This window comes from Buteo buteo, chromosome 6 (genome assembly GCF_964188355.1).
Source record: "Buteo buteo chromosome 6, bButBut1.hap1.1, whole genome shotgun sequence".
NCBI lineage: Eukaryota > Metazoa > Chordata > Aves > Accipitriformes > Accipitridae > Buteo > Buteo buteo.
The window spans coordinates 8,592,346-8,615,755 of NC_134176.1; the positions used below are offsets into that span (position 1 = coordinate 8,592,346).

Here is a 23,410-nt window from a genome sequence, read left to right on the forward strand (position 1 = left end):
ATACAAACTCATGTGGTTGTTTTCTATGAAGGTTCTGATTTCAAATAAGTACTGAGCTATCTCTTTAAATTAAACCTGCAGTGCAAGTCAAAGCAGTCATCAGACATCCACTGGAAACCCAAGCTTCAATAGTTCCATAAGCTGTGAAGCTATTTATTCTTCCCCATAACAGACATTTTCCTAGAAAACAAATTTCTTGTCAGTTAGTAAGAACACGCTTCCACGTTCATTTATCAGCGTGCAACAAGTGACAAAAGCTGAAGAAAGATACACCTTAAATCTTTCTATAGTTTGATCAAGAGCTTGTTTCATTATTTGCTATATGAAACTCAACAGTCCAGATTTTAAGACAGTGGAAAAATGAAAAAACCCATTTCACTATTTCCTAATGCTTTTTCCTAAACTTTTGCATCTAAAGCCCACACCATAAAGACAATATTGTTCTAACAATTATTGCTATATGATAATATGAATGTAAGTTTTCTTGTGATCAGTGTTTTATGCTTGCAGTACGAGTCCTACCACGCGTCCTTTAGCACTGGAAGGAATAAAGACAACAGAACACATTTGAATCCAATAGTCGTTTATTACCCACTCATTGCAGATGAAGTTAGACACTTCAGTTACCAGTCAATATGAGTTTAAATATTAGTTGACAACTGCAGAAAGTGTACCATGAGTACAAAATCATTAACAATAATATAACAAAAAGTTCCGATGTATTAATTTTTAAAACATCAGTTGTACACTATTATACAGCAACCATTATACGATCCTCAACTAACTCAAAGCTTGCATTTGAAAGTTTTTTGTTTTGTTTTTTTAAATAAAGTTCTCCAAGAGGTTGAGAGACTGGGGGTTACAACTACATTATTTCCCAAAATACTACTATCATACAGCCTTACCTTATACAGAGAAAGCTGTTTCATATTTTATGAACAATTGCTTTTATCAGGGAATGCAGTAACAAGAAAAAAATCTATACATAAAAAATTAAACTCCAAGAAGCAATATATTATATATATATATCTATATTGTACTACAGATTTCATATAAATCAAGTATAGGCCAAATTTTGGCATCATTTTTAAGTGCATTAAGTTTTATACAAAATCCCCCTAAGACTTTACTCTTACGTTTCAGGTTACTAGCTCCTGAACTGATCTTTTTCAGTTATGATAAGACAGTTTTCGATGTTTAAAGTGAGATCTAATTTCAGTTTCAGGAATATCACCCTTGTCTTTCATTATACTTTCTAACAAAAATAAAGTTGTGGGAAAAACTTAGTGACTAATTTAGTCAAAGTTTAGTGACTAATAAAATTCTCCAACTTGATAGGACTTTTTATTTACATTTACTGGTCAATATCTTTAAGGTAGTATTCTCCTATGTACCCTCTATTCTTTGATCCTACAGGAACAGTTACTAATTATATATTGCAAGCACATATGCTTTACTTCGTTTTGTTAAATGGACTCGTAGCAACATGCAAATTATTTCTGGTGCAGAATGGAGCGCAAAGAAATTTTTCTAATGCATAAATTTGCTTCAACTCCAGCATGTGATACTTGCTTTTTAGAGAACACCTGAAGAGCTATATCCTCTCTGCCACACAGCATCACACTTTGTTTCCAAATTAAGCTTTGTTTGCCTTTGTTTCAAGAAGTATTATAGGAAGAAAAACATTAGTGACCGAACTAATCTATCAATTTGACAAATATGGTATTTACAGTAAATTTTAAAATAGGCTTATATATTTTTTCTGAGACAAAAAGACCACTTAAGCTTTCCACTACAATAAAGTTCTGGCATGACATCATTCAATGAGATTTCCTCCCACAAAAAGTCAAAGTTTCTTCGAAGTCATTTATAGAGTATAGAAATAAATTGTATAACCTAAAACCGTTCTACATTAGACCAAAAAAACACCCAAGAATCAGTTACAGTAAGCTGTGTCACAATACTCCAAGAAATCAATTCTCCTGTCATCATTTTATCTACTGACATTACTCTGGGATCTCATCATTCAGCACAATTATGGTACAGAGAGGAAAGCTTCAATTAAGCATTGCAAATGTACAGCCAGTTCCACATACTAAGAAACAGCTTCCAAGTTAAGCCCTTTAAAAGTCTTGTAAAAACTGGGCTAAGTATGATTTTAAAAAGAACAATCTCTCAGACCTCAAAAGCAAGGACATTACATTTACACCTTAGAAGGTAAGTCACTTCACACACACTGATGCCTGCATGCGTGTCAGAGCATGGATGTGACCTTCAGGGTTCATTCTCAATGTAACATGGAAGGAACTAGGTGCACGACTCCCAGTAAAGAGGAGTTAGACAGCCATGCCCCTTCATACCATTGAATTATTAAATATCTTATGTATTGTGTGTGAAAAATCTCAATTTTGTATTGAGAAAGCAAATACTGAAATAGAAACAACTTTTAGCACAACAGATGTATTTACTTACAGCATGCAAGGTTTGTTTGTATGTATTTGAGCAGCTAACAGCCAGTAACAGCCCTTAAGTATTTACAAGTTCAAAATTACAATCTTCACATAAGTAGCAATTGCTTACAACAAGTTCAGGACACTCCCTGGGAAATAAGCAAGAAATTGAGTATAAAATAATGAAAGCAGTAATAAAAAAATAGTAGCAAAGGAAAGCATAATAGCTTTTAAAACCCAGACAATTTAACACTGTTCTGGTAAAAAAAAAAAGCCACATATCACATTTAGAGATGCCATTTTAAAAGAAATGCATCTGTTTGGTGTTTTTTTTCCAGGAGAAAAGCTGTACATAAGCTTAAAAAAAATTCCAAGTAAATAAGCAAAATACAACTCCCTTTGGTTTGCCAATTTACCTTAAAATAGCTTCTCCACGTCCCCCCCTCCCCCCAATTTGCAAGGTAAGTGGTAAGGCAAATGTGATGACAGGCTGAAGAGCTTCATAGGTGATCACACAGGAGAAAGATGCTTCAACACCAGTTCATGGTATGGGTAGCAAAAGTAATAGCTTTTTTATAAACATGAAACCATTTTCAAAATAACAGATTCTAAAATTACCCAATATGCAATGCATATGTTAGTTCTGATTGAGGCCAGGTCAGAAAAAATTCCTGCTCCTGTGTTTAAGGCAGTCTAAGACTAATTTGAATCTCTTCAGCCTCTTGGAAAACACAATTTTGTGCCAAATCACACTCTAAGTGACTGTTAGTTTCAGGTTTTATTTCATACAGTAATCAAATAAGATAAATTTAACTTGTAGCTTTTTGTAATAAATGTGTATTTATATTTGCTTCTATAAAGTAGTAGTATATCTCTCTCTAGGACTATACAACCTGGAACTGAGGAAGTTCACTAGCAGTGACATATGAACGCATTTTCGCACCACTTCATGAAAGGTTTCAAGTGTATGGTCTTTCTGAAAAGACATGTTAACTACCTTTTAAAGCTATGTTAAATTTATTTATAAATAATTTGGTACCAGCTGACGCTTATACTAGAAACATTTTTCATGTTCAACTCTAGGAATAGCTATGGGCAAACAAAGTGCTCCAGTTTTACCTGCTGTTTTGTTATGCCTGATTTGAAGGAATCTTAGCTTATTATTAAACAAAAATATCCTAAGATACAAATATTTAAGGGTTTTTTTTTTATTTTTGCATTTCTGTGATTCTTTATTCTGTAACAGTATTCATATTGCCTGATATTTTGTGCTAAACTGCCCTCTTGAGCCTAGCCCCCTATAAAACATGAAAATAGAATAGTAAAACTTTTTTCATGTAAACTTCAGTAAAGTAGTTGCAGTCTTAGAGATAGGGTTGTAAAGGTGCTGTATAAACATTCTGATATACATTTCCTGGGTACTAGACTATGTGGTACATGGAACATGACATTTTGAAGTTACCCAATGTAATGTATAAAAATATAAAATATCTATTTATGAGTAACAGTAGAATAAGCTACAGTGCAATTTTCCTTAGCCTGTTGAAAGCCCTACCTGCATATGGTTTTTTCCCTACTCATTCTCCATCTTACACAGTAGATTTTATTTTCCATTAATAGTACAACAGAGCAAGCACATCTAGAAAAGACAGCTTTAAGAACACTCTTATGCTATAAACTTGAAGTTCCTAGAAGTCAAATATGTACCTTAAAAAAAACCAGTTTTGCTCACTTGTCTCTTCTGTGCTAGAATTTAAACATTTTTTGCTATAAACTGTAAAGCTAGGATATTTAAGGAGAATGTGCCCTTAATTTCAGAGAAAGTTATCCTATTATTTTCACCAGTCCTCAGACTAATTTAATATAATTGGAACTACACCACTCGCCCAGGGCTTTAAGTGTAAGGCATTTTGTGTACATTCCCCCAGCTATTTATTTATTGACTATCTTAGTGTGCAAAGCCAACACAGTGGAAATCCTTCCCTCAAAACCTTAGAAACCAATTTACCTTTTACTGCACATTCAGCATTAAACTGCAAAAGAGGAACAGATTAAAAAAACAAATCCAGAAATATGCACTGAAACAAGCTAACCATTTTCTACTAGGTAAAGTCTTTTCAACTATGTAAGTTGTTTAACACACTATCAGTTCTGAATACATCAGTTTGAATACATTCATAGCCGTGCATTCTGAATGCACTGAAGAAATGCATCAGAAAAGTCAGCTTTTCACATCATCTAATGCCAGCGTACCATAACCTTGACTGCTCTGAGGAAAGAGATACAAAGTTAACTTTGTTAATTCACATATTAACAATTTGGAGATGGGCGCGCCAATACAAAAAGCCTTCCAACTCCAAATATTGTTTACAAAAAAATGTAAGCTTTGTATCCTATCTAATCACTATAGTTCCCAAGCAAATTATGTTTTTCGTGAAAAAACGTACAATACAAAATTAAGCAATTCATGTCTGGCCAGGCAATAAGACAGCTCTTGCTGCAATGTAACAGTTCTTGACATGGAAAGAACAAATTAGGCAACACATCAACATAGACAAGATGAAACACAAAAGAGGCACATGAAATTACAGTTGAAGGGTCATATTCTACTCATCCCTGGAAAAAGGATCATGAAAAGCTGAAAAGTGCATAATAATTCAGTAAAATTTAGATATGCACGAACCGTTTATGCATTGACCATACTGTCTTGACTGCTCACAATCTGCCTATCAGAATTATTAAAAATTTAATTTGATCACTATATTGTCTTACAGCTATCCAAATTGGGTAAAAGTGATTATCACCTTTAAATATTGTACGTTAATGCATAAAAATACATATACTTTTTCTAGAATAAGGATTATATTTTCTAAGCAAATATCTAAAAACAATGGTCCTTCTAAATTAGTTTGGAGTAAGAAGTGAGGCCCATTTCTTTGCAGAATGGGGTGGCTTTATTGTTTATATGTTTAGATAATTAATTTTGAATATCTGTCCACTGTATAAACAATCTCCAGAAAAATATATCCTCTTCCAGTAACTTACAATACACATTAAAAATACTTACAAAAGGGATTATTGTCCATTTACAATATCTTGAGCTTAAGGACACAATTCTTGGGTCATTTCATTTATGCAATTTTGATCAGGCTAAACTGAATACTCCAGTTAACTTGAACCATGCCTGCAACATGGACAATCTAACATTTAAAAATATCTGCCTAATTATGTAGGATTTTAAATAAAATTAGGCATTTTTACATCACAGTATATATGGCATTTCTTAATTTAGCAACAGAAAGGCACAGTTATTAAACCATAAAATACAGTACCTGAATCATATATACGCTAGTGATATCTACTAATGCCAATCCAGACATTTTACTTTGCAGAGGGGGCTAGACAAAAAGGCTTCTGTTTGGTTTTTAGAAAAATTCAACCTCATTACAAGTTTGGTCCGTTAGAAATGCCTATTAGCTGAAACATCTTGAAGCACGACTTCAGGAAAGAATAGAGGAAAGCAAATTTAGCAGTCTATGGTCCAACAACTTGAATAAATTACTATGAAATGGCAAACAGATAATGAATGGAGCTTTCTGATTAGCTGTCAGACATACCTGTTAAAATGTCAATGTATACAGGTACAGTATGACAGACATTCCAGATACATTCATTGCATCACACACACACACAGATACTTTGTTACAGCAATAAGTCTAGACATAGCATTTATAGAGTTCAGCACTTCTGGTGGACTGATATTTGACTTCTGGCCCTATATCATACCCAAAGATGTGCAAAGTTCTTTAAATGCTTTGCCTGTTATGTATTGCTGTTAAAGTGAAAACCCTGCTAAAGCCAAGCTCACTGGCCTTCCCTTAGCAAACTAGTGCACCTCTTCAAAAACCAACTTGCTCTGTTCTCCCTATTTAAAGTGATAAAACTGATCAAGAAAGACCAATAAAATGGAACAGGCAAGGAACTATAAACATGAGGGAGAACCCAACCATTCCATACGTAATATAGCGATAGGGAAGCTCAACTTCCATGCGTTGTCTTGCTTTCCGTACATTGTCATGTGGTATGCAAAATATTTTACATGCCAATGGAATAGTGGCTTTTTTCATCACCACTTTTGTTAACAACAGAACTATTACTCCAATCAACAACCTCAATATGGCTTTTCCAAACACAGTCACAGTGAGAGAGGAAAGAGATAAAGGTAACATATCGGGAAGAGGATCTAGCTTTAGACCCATTATGTAGTTAACGTGAGAACCACAGGCTACTCCAGCACCACAGCCCAGTATCTGAGCTGTGTCTCCCCGCGATGTGCTCCAGGTGTCTAGAGTAAAAGAGAAGATGCCCAGGGCTAAATGGAGACTGATGATAATTAAGGGTGCATATTTGTAAGTTAAGTTGAAGTTATCAATCAGGTCCACAACTGGATGGAAGACAACCAAGATGAGAATAGCATACAGAAATCCAGCAATAACATCCTGTTGGAGAGAGAGAAAGATATGGTTTCATTGCAAAAACTATTTAAAAAAAATATTTTAGTTACATTAGCATGGAGACAAGCCTAGTTGCTCTGTTGCTAAAAGCAACTTGTGGATTCCCATCTTTTCTCATTTACTGTACAAAATTAAATCTTTTTTATGCTAAAGATAAGGTAAGGAATTGCATTTCATCACCTATTAATAGGACATCTGCATCGTGATCAGATCATGAATGATCATTATCATGAATGAAGCCATAAGCAAATGATCCATGATCAAACGAAGTTGTAGATCTACCTATCTGCTGGCTACAAAGGTCCTTGTCCAGGACTTGGGCATTCCAGCCTACAGTCAGCACAAAGCTAGCCCAGCTAAATAAGTTCTGCCAACACTCAACACTGGATCTAAGTGCCTGGGTGCCAACACCCAGGCACACTGGCAGCAACAGCTGGTAAGGGAGTCGAGGACCACTGCAGCTAAGCATTAGAGCAGCTCAGACTTTCCACTCCAGCTTCAGAATTAACAATACTGCACGAATGGAGAACTGTTTCTAAATATTAAAGGAAGATGGAACTTCTGTGGCTTCATGCTTGATTTTCAGTTTTATTATAGTTTTAAAAATGTCTTTTCTTAATTAAAAGGTTACTCTATTTTGTAATTTAGCATTAAATTTCAGTTACTGTTGATGAATCACAGTTGCACAGAATTATCTGCAACTTCTGTCACCTTAAGTTGTTAAGAAGGAATTTGTCAATAGCTTTTTAGAAATCCAAGCACTAGAAACCGGATCACCTTCATTCACATGCTTATCAACTCTTCCATGTGAGCCAGGAGGTGGGACTTTTGTCAGCAGTATTTTTATTGCGCCATCTTCAATGAATCATTTTTATTCACTTCCACTAATTGAACACTTGATAAAAGCTAATACAATTGACTGATATGAAAGTCACACTTGCTCATTTCAGAAGCAACCACAAAAACTTTCTGCCATATTTGCCACCCTACCCCCACTCCCTCCAAACTTAGGCACCATGGTTGATTTATATTACAGGCAACACATGGTTAATTGTATTCACTCAAACACTATAGAAGATTCAGGTATGAAACTGCTGAATAACCTAGTCTATATGATGCATCACTATTTGTTGCATGACTTTGTTCTAAGACATTATCTGTCAGCTGACACTGTCAGCTGAAATATCAGTTCATCCCATTGTCTTACACACAAGTGGTTCTGATTTGGGAAGCCTCCTAATCACTAATGCAAATACGTCATGCAGTTTTTCTGAGCTGCCTTATTTTCACATCCTCCTTTTACACTGTGACCATCTACCAGCTTCACTACTCAGCACCAGGCTTTCTGTTTTCTGTTAGCTTTTCCCCTTCTAGCAAGTGATCCTCAAAAACCTCTTTAGCCATACTTACTAGTGGTCTTCCATTCTGATTACCATTTTGTAGTTTTCTTGTTTTCCCATTTTTACATTGCATGCATTTGTATTTCAGTTTGATTTTTTTTTTTAAATCCTTTTTAACAAAGTAAGTCTGTTTTTCAAAGATGACAACTTTATTATTTGGTTCTTTAGAAACTTTGGCAAGTGAAACCCCAGCATTTAGCATGGCACTCTGAAATGCTCATGCTTTGAGTGGACATTAACAGCCACTCTCTCATCCTGCAAAATTCTTTCTACTCTGTAGAGGAAAATTTAGTCTACACTTCAGTACAGTCAATTTCTGCACTAAACTGCTAGTAAACATCAGCTAAGTTTCAACTGTGGGTTTGGTTTATGAAAGAAAAGTATAAATTAATATAAGTCTATCTCATCAATTTCTCTGCTGGAGAAATGTAAGTATTATGTTCCTATACAGTAGGACACTCTAAAATATAAAAAATAAAAAGCTATATACAATTACTGCACTGTAAAAATTTAAGTGTGATGGGAGTTTATGTAATCAGAACAACATTAAAATAAAATTTTACTAGGATTATTTTCTTACCAGAATTGAATGCATTCCCATATAAATTCGACTACAGCAAACCAAAGCACACCAGCAGAATGCAAGGATCAGTCCAAACATAAGGGGATACTGGTAGGGAAAAAATTGAGATTGTATTAGAATTTGGAAAAAAAACCACTAAAAACTCCATCTACAAGAATTCGACAATTAACTTCAATTAATGCAACTTATGCTCACCCTTTCCCTTGCCCTAGCCTACCCAAGCCAATTAGACCACCTCCAATAAGTCCACTTTCCATAAAGTCAAAACATTAAGTCAAACTTTTTCAACTTTTTCCTTGTCTTCTTCCTTTGCATTCAGAATATATGAATTTCAGGACGTTGGTCTTATCTTTTCAGACAAAGCAGTAAGAAGTTAATAGATCTTCATAGCAGTTAGTCTTGCCATGTTATGATATCCTAAATTGGCAATATGGGCAGAGACAAGCCTTGTGTTATAAACTGTAGAACAGTTTTACACTGGGTGAAGCAGCTACATAGTATACTAGTATTTTTAACAATTAATCCAGACAGAATCTAGTAGCTTCACCTTTCTCCTGAACAGGCAAAACTCATAATAATTTACAAATAAATTCAATTCCTTACACACTGTTTTATAGTTTCTGCAGTCCTTGACTCAGTCTCTGAGCATCAGTATGAAACTCCTAGAACAGTAATCTTTTTTGTTCTCTAGAAACCCACATAAATTTCCTCTTAAAATCCACATTTATTAAATAAAAAACATCAAATAATTTTTCCAATTATTTCCATCTTCTGATAGATTTTTTTTTTATTAATAAGGACTGTTTAACAGGAACAAACAAAATACTTTGTTTTAATAAGCACATATCGGCATGTTTAGAAAATTAGTATTTTAACTTTCTTAGGTTTTGGATAAAAGTATGCTAATTCACATCTTACAGCGCAGTAAGAAATACTTTCCCCATTACCATATTGCAAAATATTGTACAAGACAGGACACAACTTCCTTTTTTCAGTATTAAAAGTAATTATTAGTTCTATAAAAGAAGCAGTCACAAGACAAAATGGCACGTTTCCAAAACTGCTTCACTTCCTACATGAAAGCAATGATAAACATTTTCAATATAAACAGGCAGTCTAGATGTACTTGAATCTCAGAATAAAAACTAAGAATTCTAGGCAGTTTTCTTGCCCTTTGCCTCACTCCTTTTATGGATAACCTGAAGGGTAGAATACCCAATAGATTAGAGAAAGTATCTTTAATCTTATTAAAGTTGTATGTCCTATGTGAAGGCCACTTAAAAGACTGACAAGCTTCTAAATCAGTCTTTCAATGAAAGGCTTGAGAGAAGATTATCAGTCTTCTGCATTATTCCAACACTCTGAATTCTAGGCTCCAGGACCACGTTAGCCTGACCAACCTAAAAAAATTCTCAAATTCGCAGAAGATTGGGAAGCTTACATTTCACATAAGAAACAGATTTCACGTTAAAATCAATTCCAAATGCCTGGCTCACAATGGTGTTCTATCCAGTTTAAACTCTAGTTCCTGTAGCAACATTTGTCTTTGTTTCTGCTACATTCATCTATAAATTGTACCTAAACAAAATTATGTATTTAATGACTTATTTCTAACAGAAATCATGAAGGAACAAATTCAGTTTCCTGCCTTGCAGAATTATGCTAATAATGGGCAATACACCAGTAACTAGGTCATACTCAAGAGATGATTGCAGAGCTATCAGATGCTGACATTGTTATAGCAGCCACAAAAGTAATCCTTGTACCCTGTGCCAAGAGAATACATTACAAGTGTAGCCCCATCACTCATCCCCATTATGACTCTACCATCATTTCCACTGATATCAGGGTAAAAGTAATGCTGCCTGTACCAGGAATACACTCAAGTCACACAACTTCCCTGGATGGTGCTGCTCCACTCTCCTCCACAGAGGACTACCAAAGCCAAAATGCTGTATATACAGGGACAGGTATTCCCTACCCTATATTCTCTGAAGAGGAGCTTCTAGCACCTCTTTACATGCTCCGCAAGATGAAAGCCTGAGAAGACAACTTCTTGTTTGTCAGAGACTAGCAAGGGAAGATTTACTATCTCCAGAAGCAATGCAAACCTCTCAACCAGAAAATTTAATAGCATCTCAAATACTTGGTGGTAGAGTGAGCTTGCATGTGTTCACACACTGTCAAACAGTTTGAAACTTTTTGCCCATCACTTGATACTGTATGTCCATTCTTGTTTCCTAGCCCACATCTTTTGTGCTTTCAGGCTCCAATCAAGGGTAAGGTTTTTCTTCTAATAAATTAAGACTTTTCCTGCATTTCTGATATACCCAACAGAAACAGAAGCTGGAGCTTTAGCAGGAAGACCAACGAAGTGCTAAGCTCAGCAGGCTGTAGCAGCTAATGATACTGTGGGTAAAAGTTGGGATTGTGGGAGAGATGATGTTAGAGCAGCTAAACAGCAAGATCCTAAGAACAAGGAGTATGAAGGAAAAGGTATATGGGAGGAGTCTTTAGAGTCCCGGGCAGGCTGTTGTAAATAGCCTGTTTTCGCTCATAACTTTTAAAAGCAGCCACTGGGTTCAAGAATTCCTAGAACACTGAACTGGTACCACCTGCTTAAAATCTGCCTTGAGGTGATAAAGTAACCATGTATTTTGTCCTCACATGTAGGGATAGGTGTACAAGGTGACTAAAGGAGAATATTAACACTCCCACACACCTTGTAGCTCAGCACGAAGACTGCTCAGCAGCATGCCAAGTCATAACACCTACAGGAGACATCACCTTTATTCTTAAAAAAAAAAAAGCTGATGCCATAAATTTACTTCCAAATTACTGTCTGAAAATAATGCAACACTGAGGTACTAGCAAGTATTTTCTAAACATTGTTTCATCTAGAAAATAACTGCCTGTATGTATTTTGCATATATACATTGGTTATACCATGGTTATAAGTATCCGTAACCTCCCACTGCCTAGGCATACAAAATCCTCCCAAATACCAAAATACCTTGTATTAGTTTAGTGCCTTAAGACCATTAACATTTTTTATCAGCCCTGTTTTAAAATAAATAGTGGATTTCACAAAGCTTGTCTCCTAATTACAAATGAATCTTCAAAGAAAAAAACAAAAAACCAAACAGCTTTTACTATGTTTTCTACTCAAAATTGGCACGTTTTATGAAAAATTAATGTGAAAAGTTAATATAAACTAATCTCAAGTGTTCACGGAAGAAAGCTGTAAGCACTAATTTTTGAGGTTTGCTCGAGTCTCTCATTTTGGAAAACACTGCATTCACAAATTTGAAAATTAACAATTATCAATTACCTTTGAGTTACAAACTTCTAGATCTTTTCTACATAGTTGTATACAGACACGCTGACAGCTTCTACTTAAAGGTATTAAAGCAAGACTGCTGAATTCCAGCAATTTTTGTCCCACAGTTCCTCACAAGACAGATCAGACCTACAGAGGCACAAAGGACAAAAGATCACAAGTTCACTTCTACCCTCTTCCCCAATTCATTGCTATTCTTACTCTTGTAGGCATCAGAAGGCAGACTGGCATCATACCTCCTTTCAGATGAGGGTCTGAAAGGTTGTCAGAGATCACAGCTGGCAGAGGTAGATATAAAAACCAGGTTTCATTCTCTCAGCTTGTTCTTTCTGATAACAGAATTGACATATCTTCATTCCTGACCATACTTAGAGTCACTTTGAAACAGATAATCAGGAACAGCCCATTTTAGAAACAAACATCTCAAAAGTCTGCCTCCGTGCCCTCAAGACCACCTTATGTATATCCTCAAAAACTCATTATGCTTCCATAGCTAACCATGCCACCTCAACAATTTTGAGTATGAGGAGTATTTACTGAACTGCATACTGCTTTCTTTTTTCTAAATTAAAAAAAAGCAAACAACTTGAGATTTGAAAATCTTAACCTTACACAAAAATAGACACTTGCATAGTACTCAATCTGAACTTCAAAATCACATGTTGACTCAAAACCAACATTAATCTGCCGTTTTTCTCCGTGACAAAAGTAGCCCACATTCCATTTTAGATCAAATCACCAATATCCAGCTTACACAAATATTTTTCCAAAGGCCACAATAAAGCTTCGATAAATGCATAAGCACATACTACAAATACAATACTAGAAGATGAAGTGGAGGCAGATGGAATTGACAGCAAGGCAGAGATTGGACATAGAGACAAATGCAACATATAGATTAAAAAGATACCCTTGCTGACATTTTGGCTTTTGAATGTCTGAAAAGTTGCTTTCTTTGAAGGCACCATACCTATTAAGAAAAGTGTCCCAGTCTTGATGTATATGACTAAGGGACAGATCACCAAGCATGTCATTTAAAAACCAAAAACTCAAGCATAAAAAAGGCTAATTGATTTCCTAAATTCACATATTAAGAAAAAGCTAGGAATAAAGCTGATTGAGTAGACTACTCATCTTCTCTCAGGCCTCAATTTTGTTCCCATATCCAGAATCTGGTTTTAATCAAAGAAATTGAATTAAATTGGTCATATTTGGAAAATGGCAGTGAAACTACTCCCAGTAAGTCTTTGAGAATTGTATGCCCTATGTTTTTAATAGGAAATTATCATTTTATTCAATTACATCCTCCAAAATGGGCTTGCAAGCTTCTGACTGGATGACATAGAAAACGTTTCCCTCAATCGCCTATCCTCCTCCCTCCACTTAATCTGACCTTTTGCCAAGAGTCTTAATAACATAACCATTGTTTAAAAATGCTCATAAGGAAACAATCTGTCCTAAAAGCTTTGACCTAGGTCAGAAAATTCCTTCTTTCATAATGGAACACTCTTAAAATACACTCTAGATGCTCATTTCTTTACTTTTTTTAAAGCACATTCTACACTGGAGAAGTTTGCAGCATCCACAGAGGGTTCCAAACTAATTTTCTAATATTTTCAGCATTCTACAATATTACTCAATGATCTTTTTTAATCATATGATTATTCAGAAGTTCAACTTGAATTTGAGATAATTATTTTGGGCCAGAGTTCACTGAAAGAATCCAAACAGCAGTTGCAGCATCATGCTTTTAATAAGATATTTGGGCTACGTATTAGCAATAGTCACATGAGAAGCTATAATCAATGTTTACAGGAATGACTCTGAGACCCTGGCTGGCCAGAGGAGTACAAAAAGCACAGCATATAAATGATTTTGTGGAGGGAGCAGAAGAAAAGGGAGAAGAGGATGGTTAAAAAGGAAAGACCACTTATCAGTCATTTTAGGAAAAATAAACAGACACCTGCATTTTCTAAAGAGGCCAAGTGGTAAATAACACTGGTTAAGCTACATTTATCAATTACTTCCCTCCTTCTTCCACTGCCAAACCTTAAAATCAAAAAGCATAAAAATTTGAGAGTGCTACATGGCACTAAAAGAACCCCTTCTTTAAATTCCAAGATAAAGCTTCCAATGCCAGCCCTGCAGGGAGTTAAAAGGTTTCATTTTCTGCTACACATAATCTGAAAAGAAATTAAGGCATTACAATAGGAATTGGAGCCTGTTCCTTCTTTTCCTTGCAGTCATTACAAAAAAAAAATCCCTCCCTGAACACACCCAGCAAGAATCACCTACAGCTTGCTCTGCTTATGTCCCCAACACCTAAAAAAATAGGTTTTCTGCAAACTGAAGTTTTCTCAGGTTTAATAACAGACCCTATTTGAAGGTACAAGGAGTGTTTTACATGTATACAATGCACTAAGAAAAAAAAAAAGTTGCTTGAGAAGGAAAGTATTTCCTTTGAATCCTTTCTTCATCAAAAACTCTGCATCTAACCTTAAGGCATTTGTTTTTACATATTTCCTCCAAGATCCTTTACATTAAAGATTTGCCTATGCAAAACTGAAAAAAATATATTTAATGCCAATCAACACAGTTTAATAGGACAGGCTGCGGCATACCTCTGGCAGAGATTCCCCAATGAGATTTATAAGAACTGGCTACATTGTTTTCAAACTTTTAAGAGCACCTGAATCAAACATTTCCTTTTTCCAGCTTCCTTTACAAGTAAACTACATGCATTAATATAGCCCACAAAAGACGACCTTACAACTCAAATACACAAGACAAGGCCAGTGCTGACCCTTCAAACTCCCACCTCTCTTTCTCAAGAGCTCTTCACTGTGTGGGCAATTCTGGGTTTTTAGATCACACCTTCAGCTACACTTCTCATGTCAGAAGAGTTTTTGTTTGATTCTTTATTTTAAGAAACACATGTAAGAAAACCAATTAGACAAGCACACATCTCTCTGCCTAAGTTTCTTCACAACATTTTAGTATTTCAGCCAAAATCCATTTTGGCTTCTCTGAGAGATAAGGCATCTCTTTCTGAAAGGACTCCGTACTTACTCTTACACACAGACTTCATACGCAAGAGCCTCCTATGTGTAGCTTCCAGTTTTATCATTACATCAATCTTACTGATAATGCAAGCCTTTCAACAAGGACAGTCACTTAAAACTAGGATTTGTCCACTTTCTGTAAAATTCTTACTATAGCAGTGTCACGACTGGGCTATTCATCCAACCCTGATAACCAATTATTCCCCATTCCCCGTGGGGATCTGAGAGAAGTTAGCTTTTTGAAATGAAAGAACAGGCAGACAATTCTAGAAGTGGTATTTAGCAGTGGTCAATCAGAATCACAGAATGATGCAGATCTCTCTGAAATCCCAATAAAGATCCTGTCAAACCCATCTCATTTGATTAGATTCATCAGCTTTGGTTGATGAAAGTAACGATGCGGATGAAAGATTTCTGGAAGGGTGTTTGACACAGTACCACGTGACATTCTTACACAATTGGTACTATGGAAAGTCAGTAGAGCACTAAATAAATGAAAACTGAAAAATACTTCTAGGTGTGTCAGTCAAAGAAACCATTACAGAATAGATGCATTCTACTGCAGGTTTAGCAGTAGTGCTTATTAAGGTCACCATTATCATCAGTGAGTTGGAAAGACAGTCACTGATTATAGGATTTGCATATAAAACATTGGCAGACAAGTACATAGTGAGGACAATGCTGTCGTACTTAGTGATCTAAACTGCTTCAGAAGACAATCCCTTTCAAACATTCATAAATTTGGTTAATATAGTTACAGAGGCCAGCTACTCATCAATCAAGGCTCTGGGCTCCTGCTGAATATCAACTTAACGAAGTTTGTTCAACGGTCTACAGTGAGAGTCAGCAGTTCCGGACTCAGCTCATTAATGCAGAGCTCAGGAAGGAGTGCAAACCCATCACTTCCTAACACAGACAACTACTGCTAGAGCCAGGCTGCATCCTGCAGGAACTCTGGGAGAAAAGCATATTTTCTGTCTCCCTGACTGATTCCCCCCCCCCCCCCCCAAATAAAACAGCAGGGTTATAATACATTCAGGTACCACCCTAATTCAAGCACCATTTCTAATAAAACTTGTTGATATCTATTTGAAATCAGCAGTTCAAAGTAATCAAATAAAATATAAAGAAGACTTTTTCCTGTAGTCTCAGCCTTAGGCTTTTGGAGATTTGTAGATAATTAGCAGTTCACACCACCTCTTCCTCCTCGTTCAGGACACGATACAAGCCAGACTGGCTCAAACTGTCAATATTTCAAAGAAAGCAGGTTTTCCCCATGTGATAAAGGTATATTTTCCTACATCATATTAAGATCTATAATCTCACTGTCTTTTAAATGTTTGTCCTCCTCTTTCAGGGTATCAGAGCTTCAAAGACAGGAAAAAAAAAAAAGCAACATCTATAACACTCCTAAATTCTCATGAGTCTTTGGCATGAGCTTTGTATTTCAAGGTTCCTGAAGTGTCTTTGAAACACTGTTCAAAGTGTTTTTGAACAAATCAAAAAGTGGTTTTCCCTGTTGAGATTTTACAATATTAAATAAATAAATATATCAAGATTACGTAAGTGGAATCAAAAGTTTCAGGCAAGCTCTCATAATACAAGGCGAAACTGAAAAGTTATATCCCACAATGGACAGAACAGTTAGCTATTATGAAAATTATTTTAACATACAATTTGTTTCTGTCTGAAAGCTGGTTGCATTGAATATTCCCTGTGTCCAAAGTCTCTAATTGTGAAAATCTGTCACAACCATCTTTAAAATACATCATCTCTGAAAATATTTTACTTGAACAATTGAATATATAAGCAAATATTTTTGGTTTACTGTGTATAGTCAAAAATGTTTTTGAATACTACATGAAAGGAAAATAATTGTAATAGGATTACTGATAGGCATTGAAAACTAGGAAAGCACAAACTTAATTCAACAGGTTAAAAGAAAACCTACTGGAATAAAAAAAAATAAATCTGTTTTTACATGGATAATTTGGGCCATACATAGAAAAATAAGAGCAGATTTGCTCTGTTCTCCATGCTGGTCAAGGGAAAGACTCAGAGATAGTCTTTGATAGAAAAGAACTGTTACACAATACTAGGAAGTCATAGCCCAATGAAAGCAAACTCCAAGTAAACTATACAGGAAAGTGATTCCCTTCTCACTGGAGTAACCTCTTTTAGAGTAAGAGTGGCTTTCTTTGGTTTAGTATAAACTTCAAAGTGACTAACTCAAAGTTACCTGTATTCCAGAATAAAAGTCCCTGCAGAGAGTTATAGCTGTAACTGCTTAAATTCACACTCAGTCTTGCTCCACTATGATTTTTCTGAACAAACAGTCCTAAGATGTGGACTCATCATCATCAGGGTCTGTGTAATGCTTGCTTATACTGAATATATAGAAAGACTGTACCCTACTGTTTGCCCACAAGTTTAAAACTAACCATCTGTATCTACTGGTAAATATGTATAATTTAATAAAATCAGAGTTATTACAAGCTCCTTTATCATTAATAGCTTTCCAAGAAGTTCTGAGGTCAGTCTTTTTTAACCCCACCTATTTCCAGAAAAGCATGACAACAAGTTACCATATAGATTCTACTCCCTTCCAACGCAAGTAAAATACAGAGAACAGCAGAAGCATTAGATGAAAGCTTAACTCTCTTAAGAGGCGAATCAATCGGAAGGGGTTTTTTTTTTTCTTAACTGAACATTTTGAAATGGTAGAAGTTGATTTCAGAGAGGTCTGTTATTGCCATCCATTTCACAGGAAAAAGGAATTAGAATTAAGACTCAAACACTTTGCTTCCTCATTTCTTAAGCATGGTTCTAAATGAATAATAACAAGGCTGAATGTTTATTATTTCTTAATATGCATTCATTATGAATATGTTTAGTCAATTAGCACAGTATTTCACAGACCATAGTTGCAGGGTTGGCAAACCAAAGAACAAACTTGGTTCACTGGCAAAAAACCCGTTTCACACATTGTCAGTTTGCTGGTTCTATAAAAGCAACGAAGCCAGGTTCTCCTTTGTACACATGACATCAGTCTGTGCAAAGCTAATCAACTGATACTACTAAATGAGGTTTCCCACATGCAAAGGAATAGACAACCAGTTCATTCTTCCAGCTGACACCAGCCCTATGCATCTAACAAGTAATAATCAAATATTCAGATTTTAGTCAGTCATTTAAAAAAAAAAACCTTTAAGATTAAGCATCTCAGTGACAGAACTCCAAATATTTATTTCAAACACCCACAACACATGGCATTTTCTGATGCCTGCACAACTCTGGCAGAGTGATACTTCACATTTTCCTAGCAAAGAACATGAATCCCTAATAGCTTTCTTTTGGGCATGCTGCATCACCTTGCAGAAGTAGATATATAAACTTTGGTTAAAGAGAGATCAAATACAACCTCTAACCTTCAACTATCTCCTTCCTTTCAGGCACCCATTCTATATGCTGAGGTAGAGCCACAAAGTGTCACACTGTGACAGCAGACAACTGGCGACTGTTAACAGTAACTAGGAAGACAAGAGTTCAGCCCCTGCATAAAGCTTAAAAAGATAGTTCTCTCCACCAAGATGACATACATCTGACTTAAAATAGGCAGGTAGTATAATAAGAACTTGTAAACATTAACAACTTAAGAGTAGATTTACTGCGTAACTTCTTAAACATCACACACAGCCCTCAAAACCCTACACTGAACACTTGTTGCCTGGGAAAAGCCTTCTCCCTCATTTACTACTGAAGCTGGTGCAGAGATTCAGAGAGCTGAATGCGCATTGTGCTTTCTTCGGAGTTCTTTGCCCATACTGCTAACAGCAAGCGCCAGAGCACATGCCACAGCTTGCGTAAACCAGATGATCAGCAGCGTTACTTTAACTTAATATATTAACCCGGAGTGCAATAGGCAGATCTTAAGATTTTGCTGATTGAAGGTGTTGAAAAGATCAGAGATTATCAGTTCCTGCTAGTTATTAGCACATTAATAGTTGTAAAACCATCTAAAAGCATATGTACTCCTCAAAACAAAAATAATTTCCAGTTTACGGGTAATGAAACTAAAAGACGGCGTTAAAGAAAAGGCTAAAGCTACAGACTGCCTCAAGCTACAAAGTGACTCAAAGCAAAGCAGGATCAGCAAAAAACCCTTTAGCTCCTGGCTCTGCACCAAATTCTCACTCAGTAAACCCAAACGCCTAAAAAAGTATCAGATGCCTATCCAAACTCTATGCAAAGCACTCGCCCTATAAGAAAAAAGTTGAAAAAACCTCACGGGAGCAAAATGCAAACTGTTAACGCGGACTTTTAATGCATACTGAGCTAACCATTCACAAAGTCAGCAGAACTTCCATTCAGAAGACAGAATCATTACAACAGTTCTTGTTACCTGAGCGCTCGCTTGGATCGTAGAAAAAAAAAAAAAATTAAAAAAGGGGGAGGCAGGCAAGGAAAAAAAGGCACGAATTTCACATTTTCCCAAACTCAGCCACCTCCCCTCCCAGAAGAAATCAAGCCCGTCGCACCCTTCTACCCCGGGGCTGGAAAACACGCGGAGAAGGACGAGGAGGTGAGCATTACCTGCCAGCGGCCGTAGCTGAGCAGCAGGAGCGCCAGGGGGATGGCGGTGCCCGACATGGCGTGGGTGGAGGGCATGCTGTACTCGGAGTTGTAGAAGACTTCCAGCTTCACCACGGGCGGCGAGGCAGGCCGCGGCCAGCGGATGACATCCTTGGTGCACTGCCCCAGGTACATCACCCACACCCAGATGATGATAAGCCTCCGCCCCAGCCAGGCGTCCAAGTTCCAGATGCAGAAGGGGAAGAAGAGGATGTAGAAGAGCTCGTTGCCCAGCTCCGTGCCCAAACTGAAGAGATAGTAGAGGAAGCGGCTGCGGGTGGAGAACTCCTGGCTGCCGTCCTCCTCCGTGAGGGAGTTGCGGCGCGGCCTCCTCCTCCACCGCTGCGGGGGGGTCGCCCCGCCGGGCACCGTTCCGTTCCCGGCGGGATGCCCCCGTCCTCCCGCCCGCTCCGCGGCCGGGGGGCCGCCGTTCACCACCGGCCCCCGGCCCCCGGCTCGCTGCTCCGCCTCGGCCCAGCCCGAAGGCCCCTCCACCCCGCAGAGCCGCTGGAAGGCGGCCACTTTCCGCGGGTCCTGCAGGTGGGCGGCCAGCCGGGCCAGGCGCCGGCAGAAAGCCATGGCGGGAGGATGAGGCCGCCCGCGGGGGTGCGGGGGAGGCGGGCCGACGGTGGCGAGGCGCTGGCCGGGCGGGCGGGCGGGGAGCTGAAGGGGGGGCTTCGCCTGAGGGGCAGCGGAAGGGACGGGGGCTCTCCGGGGAACCGTTCCCTGAGGAGAAACCCGCTCGACGGCGAGGTGGCGCGGAGCGACGGACACCGCGCGGCTCTCCCCGGCTGGGGCCGCGGCCGCAGCCGCCGCCGCCGCCCTCGGCTCGGCTCGGCTCGGCTCCCCGCTCCGCCCGGTGCTCGCCCGCCCGCTCGCTCGCTCCCTCTCTCTCCCTCACACACACGCGCGCGCGCGTCCGCCCGCCGCCGCCCCTGACCGTCACCGTCCCGGCGCGCCTGCGCACAAACCCCGCTCGCACGGGAGGGGACACCCCACCTCCCCACCCGGGAAACAGCACCGCGGAGCGGATTGGCCGCGGCTCTCTCCCGATCCCGCCCCCAGTGGCAGGGGGAGCCAATCGGGGCTCGGCCTTGCGCGAGGCAGAGGGCGGCGTGCCTCGGCCTCGAGCGTGAGGTGCGGAGGCGGCCGCGGGCGGAGGGTGAGGGGGGACGGCGGCCCTCGGCCCCCTCAGCCGCGCCGGCGGCGCGTCCGTTCCTTCTCGCCGGCTGCAGCCCGGTCACCGGCACGACCGGCTCCCGGCGAGCTAGTTACCCTTCCTTCTGACTTAGGGTGACCTGCTGCCGGCCTCACCTCAGCCACCGCGTCTGGCATCAGCACCCCCGAGGCCTGCACCCGGCTGCCCCTGCCCTCCCTCCTCTGCCCGCATCGACCCCAGGAGCCTAAATCTGGTGGTGTAAACATGACAGGGAAAGCCGATTTCAAGCAGAGACTGTGAGCGGTCCTAGCCCCAGCGGTCAGGCCGGTTAAGGGACGGAGGCGGTGGGGTACCCGCAGGGATGTGGAGCGGAGAGCTGCTCAGGGAGGTTTCTGCTGGGCCTGAGGGAAGGGGTCATGCCTTACCCTGCCTCTCCATAGTCGGGAGGAGGTTCCACACCTCCTCCTTGGTGGGTACGCACATAAAGTTCAGCAGGGCCAGAAAACTTGAGATCGGGTACTTTGAAAGTCCACGGTTGCTGCAATTTCCATCCTGGACATGCCATGAGAAATGCGAGCTTTGGTCACCAGTGTTCTCTGATGCTTCTGCCTATCCAACTGATACTGATCTATGGCTTGCCAATACTCAGTGTATTTGTATCTGGCCTTAAAATTAGGAGGTGAAACAAGTGATAAATGTGCTGCTTTGTGCCATTTTTGAAAAGGGTGAGCAATATGGCCCAAACGCCCAGTTAGCTTAATAGCTATCCTAACCGAAATAGAAAATCTGATGTGGAATTCAAATATAAAAATTTGAAAGGAAGGAACATAATACAAGTCTACACTGTTTTAGTAAAAGTAGCTGTTAATACTGTTTTGAGGACATACTTGACTCAGACTTAGTGCTGCATGATATGAACATTGGGTGCATGCAGTGCCAATAAACCATGCAAATGGAATTTGCTGCCAGATCTCAAGAAGAGGAAGTCTGTAGGAAAACTTAGTTGAAAGAGATGGTGTCTGAAGAGGTTCCAATAGTAGGTCCTGTGTTCTATGACATTTTTAGCAATGATTTGGAAGCGGATTTAAACCTGCTGCTACAAAACTTCATCTCCAGGTTTAATGGAGTCCTAAATAATGATGAGGAGGGGGCACTGATCAGAACGGTTTGTAGAATCATCCCATTCAAACTTATTGAATTTTAATCCAGCCAAATATAAAGCTGTCTATCTTAAGAACCGAGTGTGGAGGCTGTAACTGGAGAATAGAAGACTACATCCTGGAAAGGTAATAACTTTGAGAAGGATTTAAGGGTCAGAATAAGTAAGCAATCAGATAAGGCCTGTCCTATATGGTGCTATGGCAGAAGAGGATTAATAAACGTATAAACAAAGGAATAAAAAAATGTTGATTTTGCTTCTCATGTTTGGCCTCAACAATGCCACCCAGAGGGTAGTGCATACAGTTCTGTTTTTCAGTTTTTAAGAAGCACGTTGGAAAATAAGAGCAAAAGAGTGAAGCAAAATGTTCTGATGGCTGGAGAAAATGCATTACACTGGGAGGTTTTAAGAGCTCAGGCTGTTAAAAGTTATCTAAAAGAAGATTGGGAGGTGACTTGATTGTAGCGTATAGGAACATTCCTGGGGGAAAGTACAGAATATTAAAGGGCTCTTTAATCTATTGAAGAAAGGCATAAAAAGAAGTAATGGCCGGAGGCAAAAGCCAGACGAATTCAAAGAGGAAATAAGATGCACATTTTTACATGGTTAACCACCAGAACACATTCCCAAGAGAAGCTGAGGATTTTCCATCGCTTTATGTCTTCTCTTGAAGATTAGATGTATTTCTGAAAATTATTTTTTAGCCAAGCAGAAGTTATGCTTTATTTTATTGGATGATTACAGGTTGAAATCTGATGGTCCGTGATATGCATAGTGTCAGGTTAATTTAGTGGGGCCATCATGGTTTAAGTTTTAAATGCCAGAAGCAGACATTTCGTTAATAACCATGAACATTAGAATCAATTTTTTTTTGCCTTGAAATACTTACACTCCATAAAAAAAGCTGATCTGAATTAAGGCTTTGGCTGCAGAATATACTTACTAAGACACTATCTAAAGGTTTTGGCCTTTTGCTTCCTAAATTTACACTCTTGGGATTACTTGGAAAAATTTCTCTGCATTTTCATTTAAATTTCTGAAAGAATAGATCCTGACAAGAAAATTTCTTACAAAGTCTGGATAATAATCCTCCAAGAAGTATTTCACAACA

General features: G+C 38.6%; 1 protein-coding gene across 1 annotated transcript; it reads right to left on the bottom strand.

Moving 5' to 3' along the window:
• Positions 1–566: 566 nt before the first annotated feature.
• Positions 567–20,903, bottom strand: SGPP1 (sphingosine-1-phosphate phosphatase 1). Its single transcript, XM_075029636.1, has 3 exons — positions 19,943–20,903; positions 8,945–9,034; positions 567–6,949 (listed from the first exon to the last, which is right to left on the bottom strand). Exons 1-3 carry the CDS (start codon positions 20,558–20,560, stop codon positions 6,398–6,400), a joined length of 1,260 nt encoding a protein of 419 aa, XP_074885737.1. The 5' UTR covers positions 20,561–20,903; the 3' UTR covers positions 567–6,397.
• Between the last annotated feature and the right edge of the window lie 2,507 nt (positions 20,904–23,410).

Excerpts from the sequence above, each read along its gene's own strand:
- SGPP1 (XM_075029636.1), bottom strand. The coding sequence starts at position 20,560 with ATGGCTTTCTGCCGGCGCCTGGCCCGGCTGGCCGCCCACCTGCAGGAC. Across the intron at positions 9,035-19,942 it reads TCAGCTACGGCCGCTGGCAG|TATCCCCTTATGTTTGGACT; the intron begins GTAATGCTCACC and ends TTTCCCTACCAG. Across the intron at positions 6,950-8,944 it reads TGGGAATGCATTCAATTCTG|GATGTTATTGCTGGATTTCT; the intron begins GTAAGAAAATAA and ends TCTCTCCAACAG.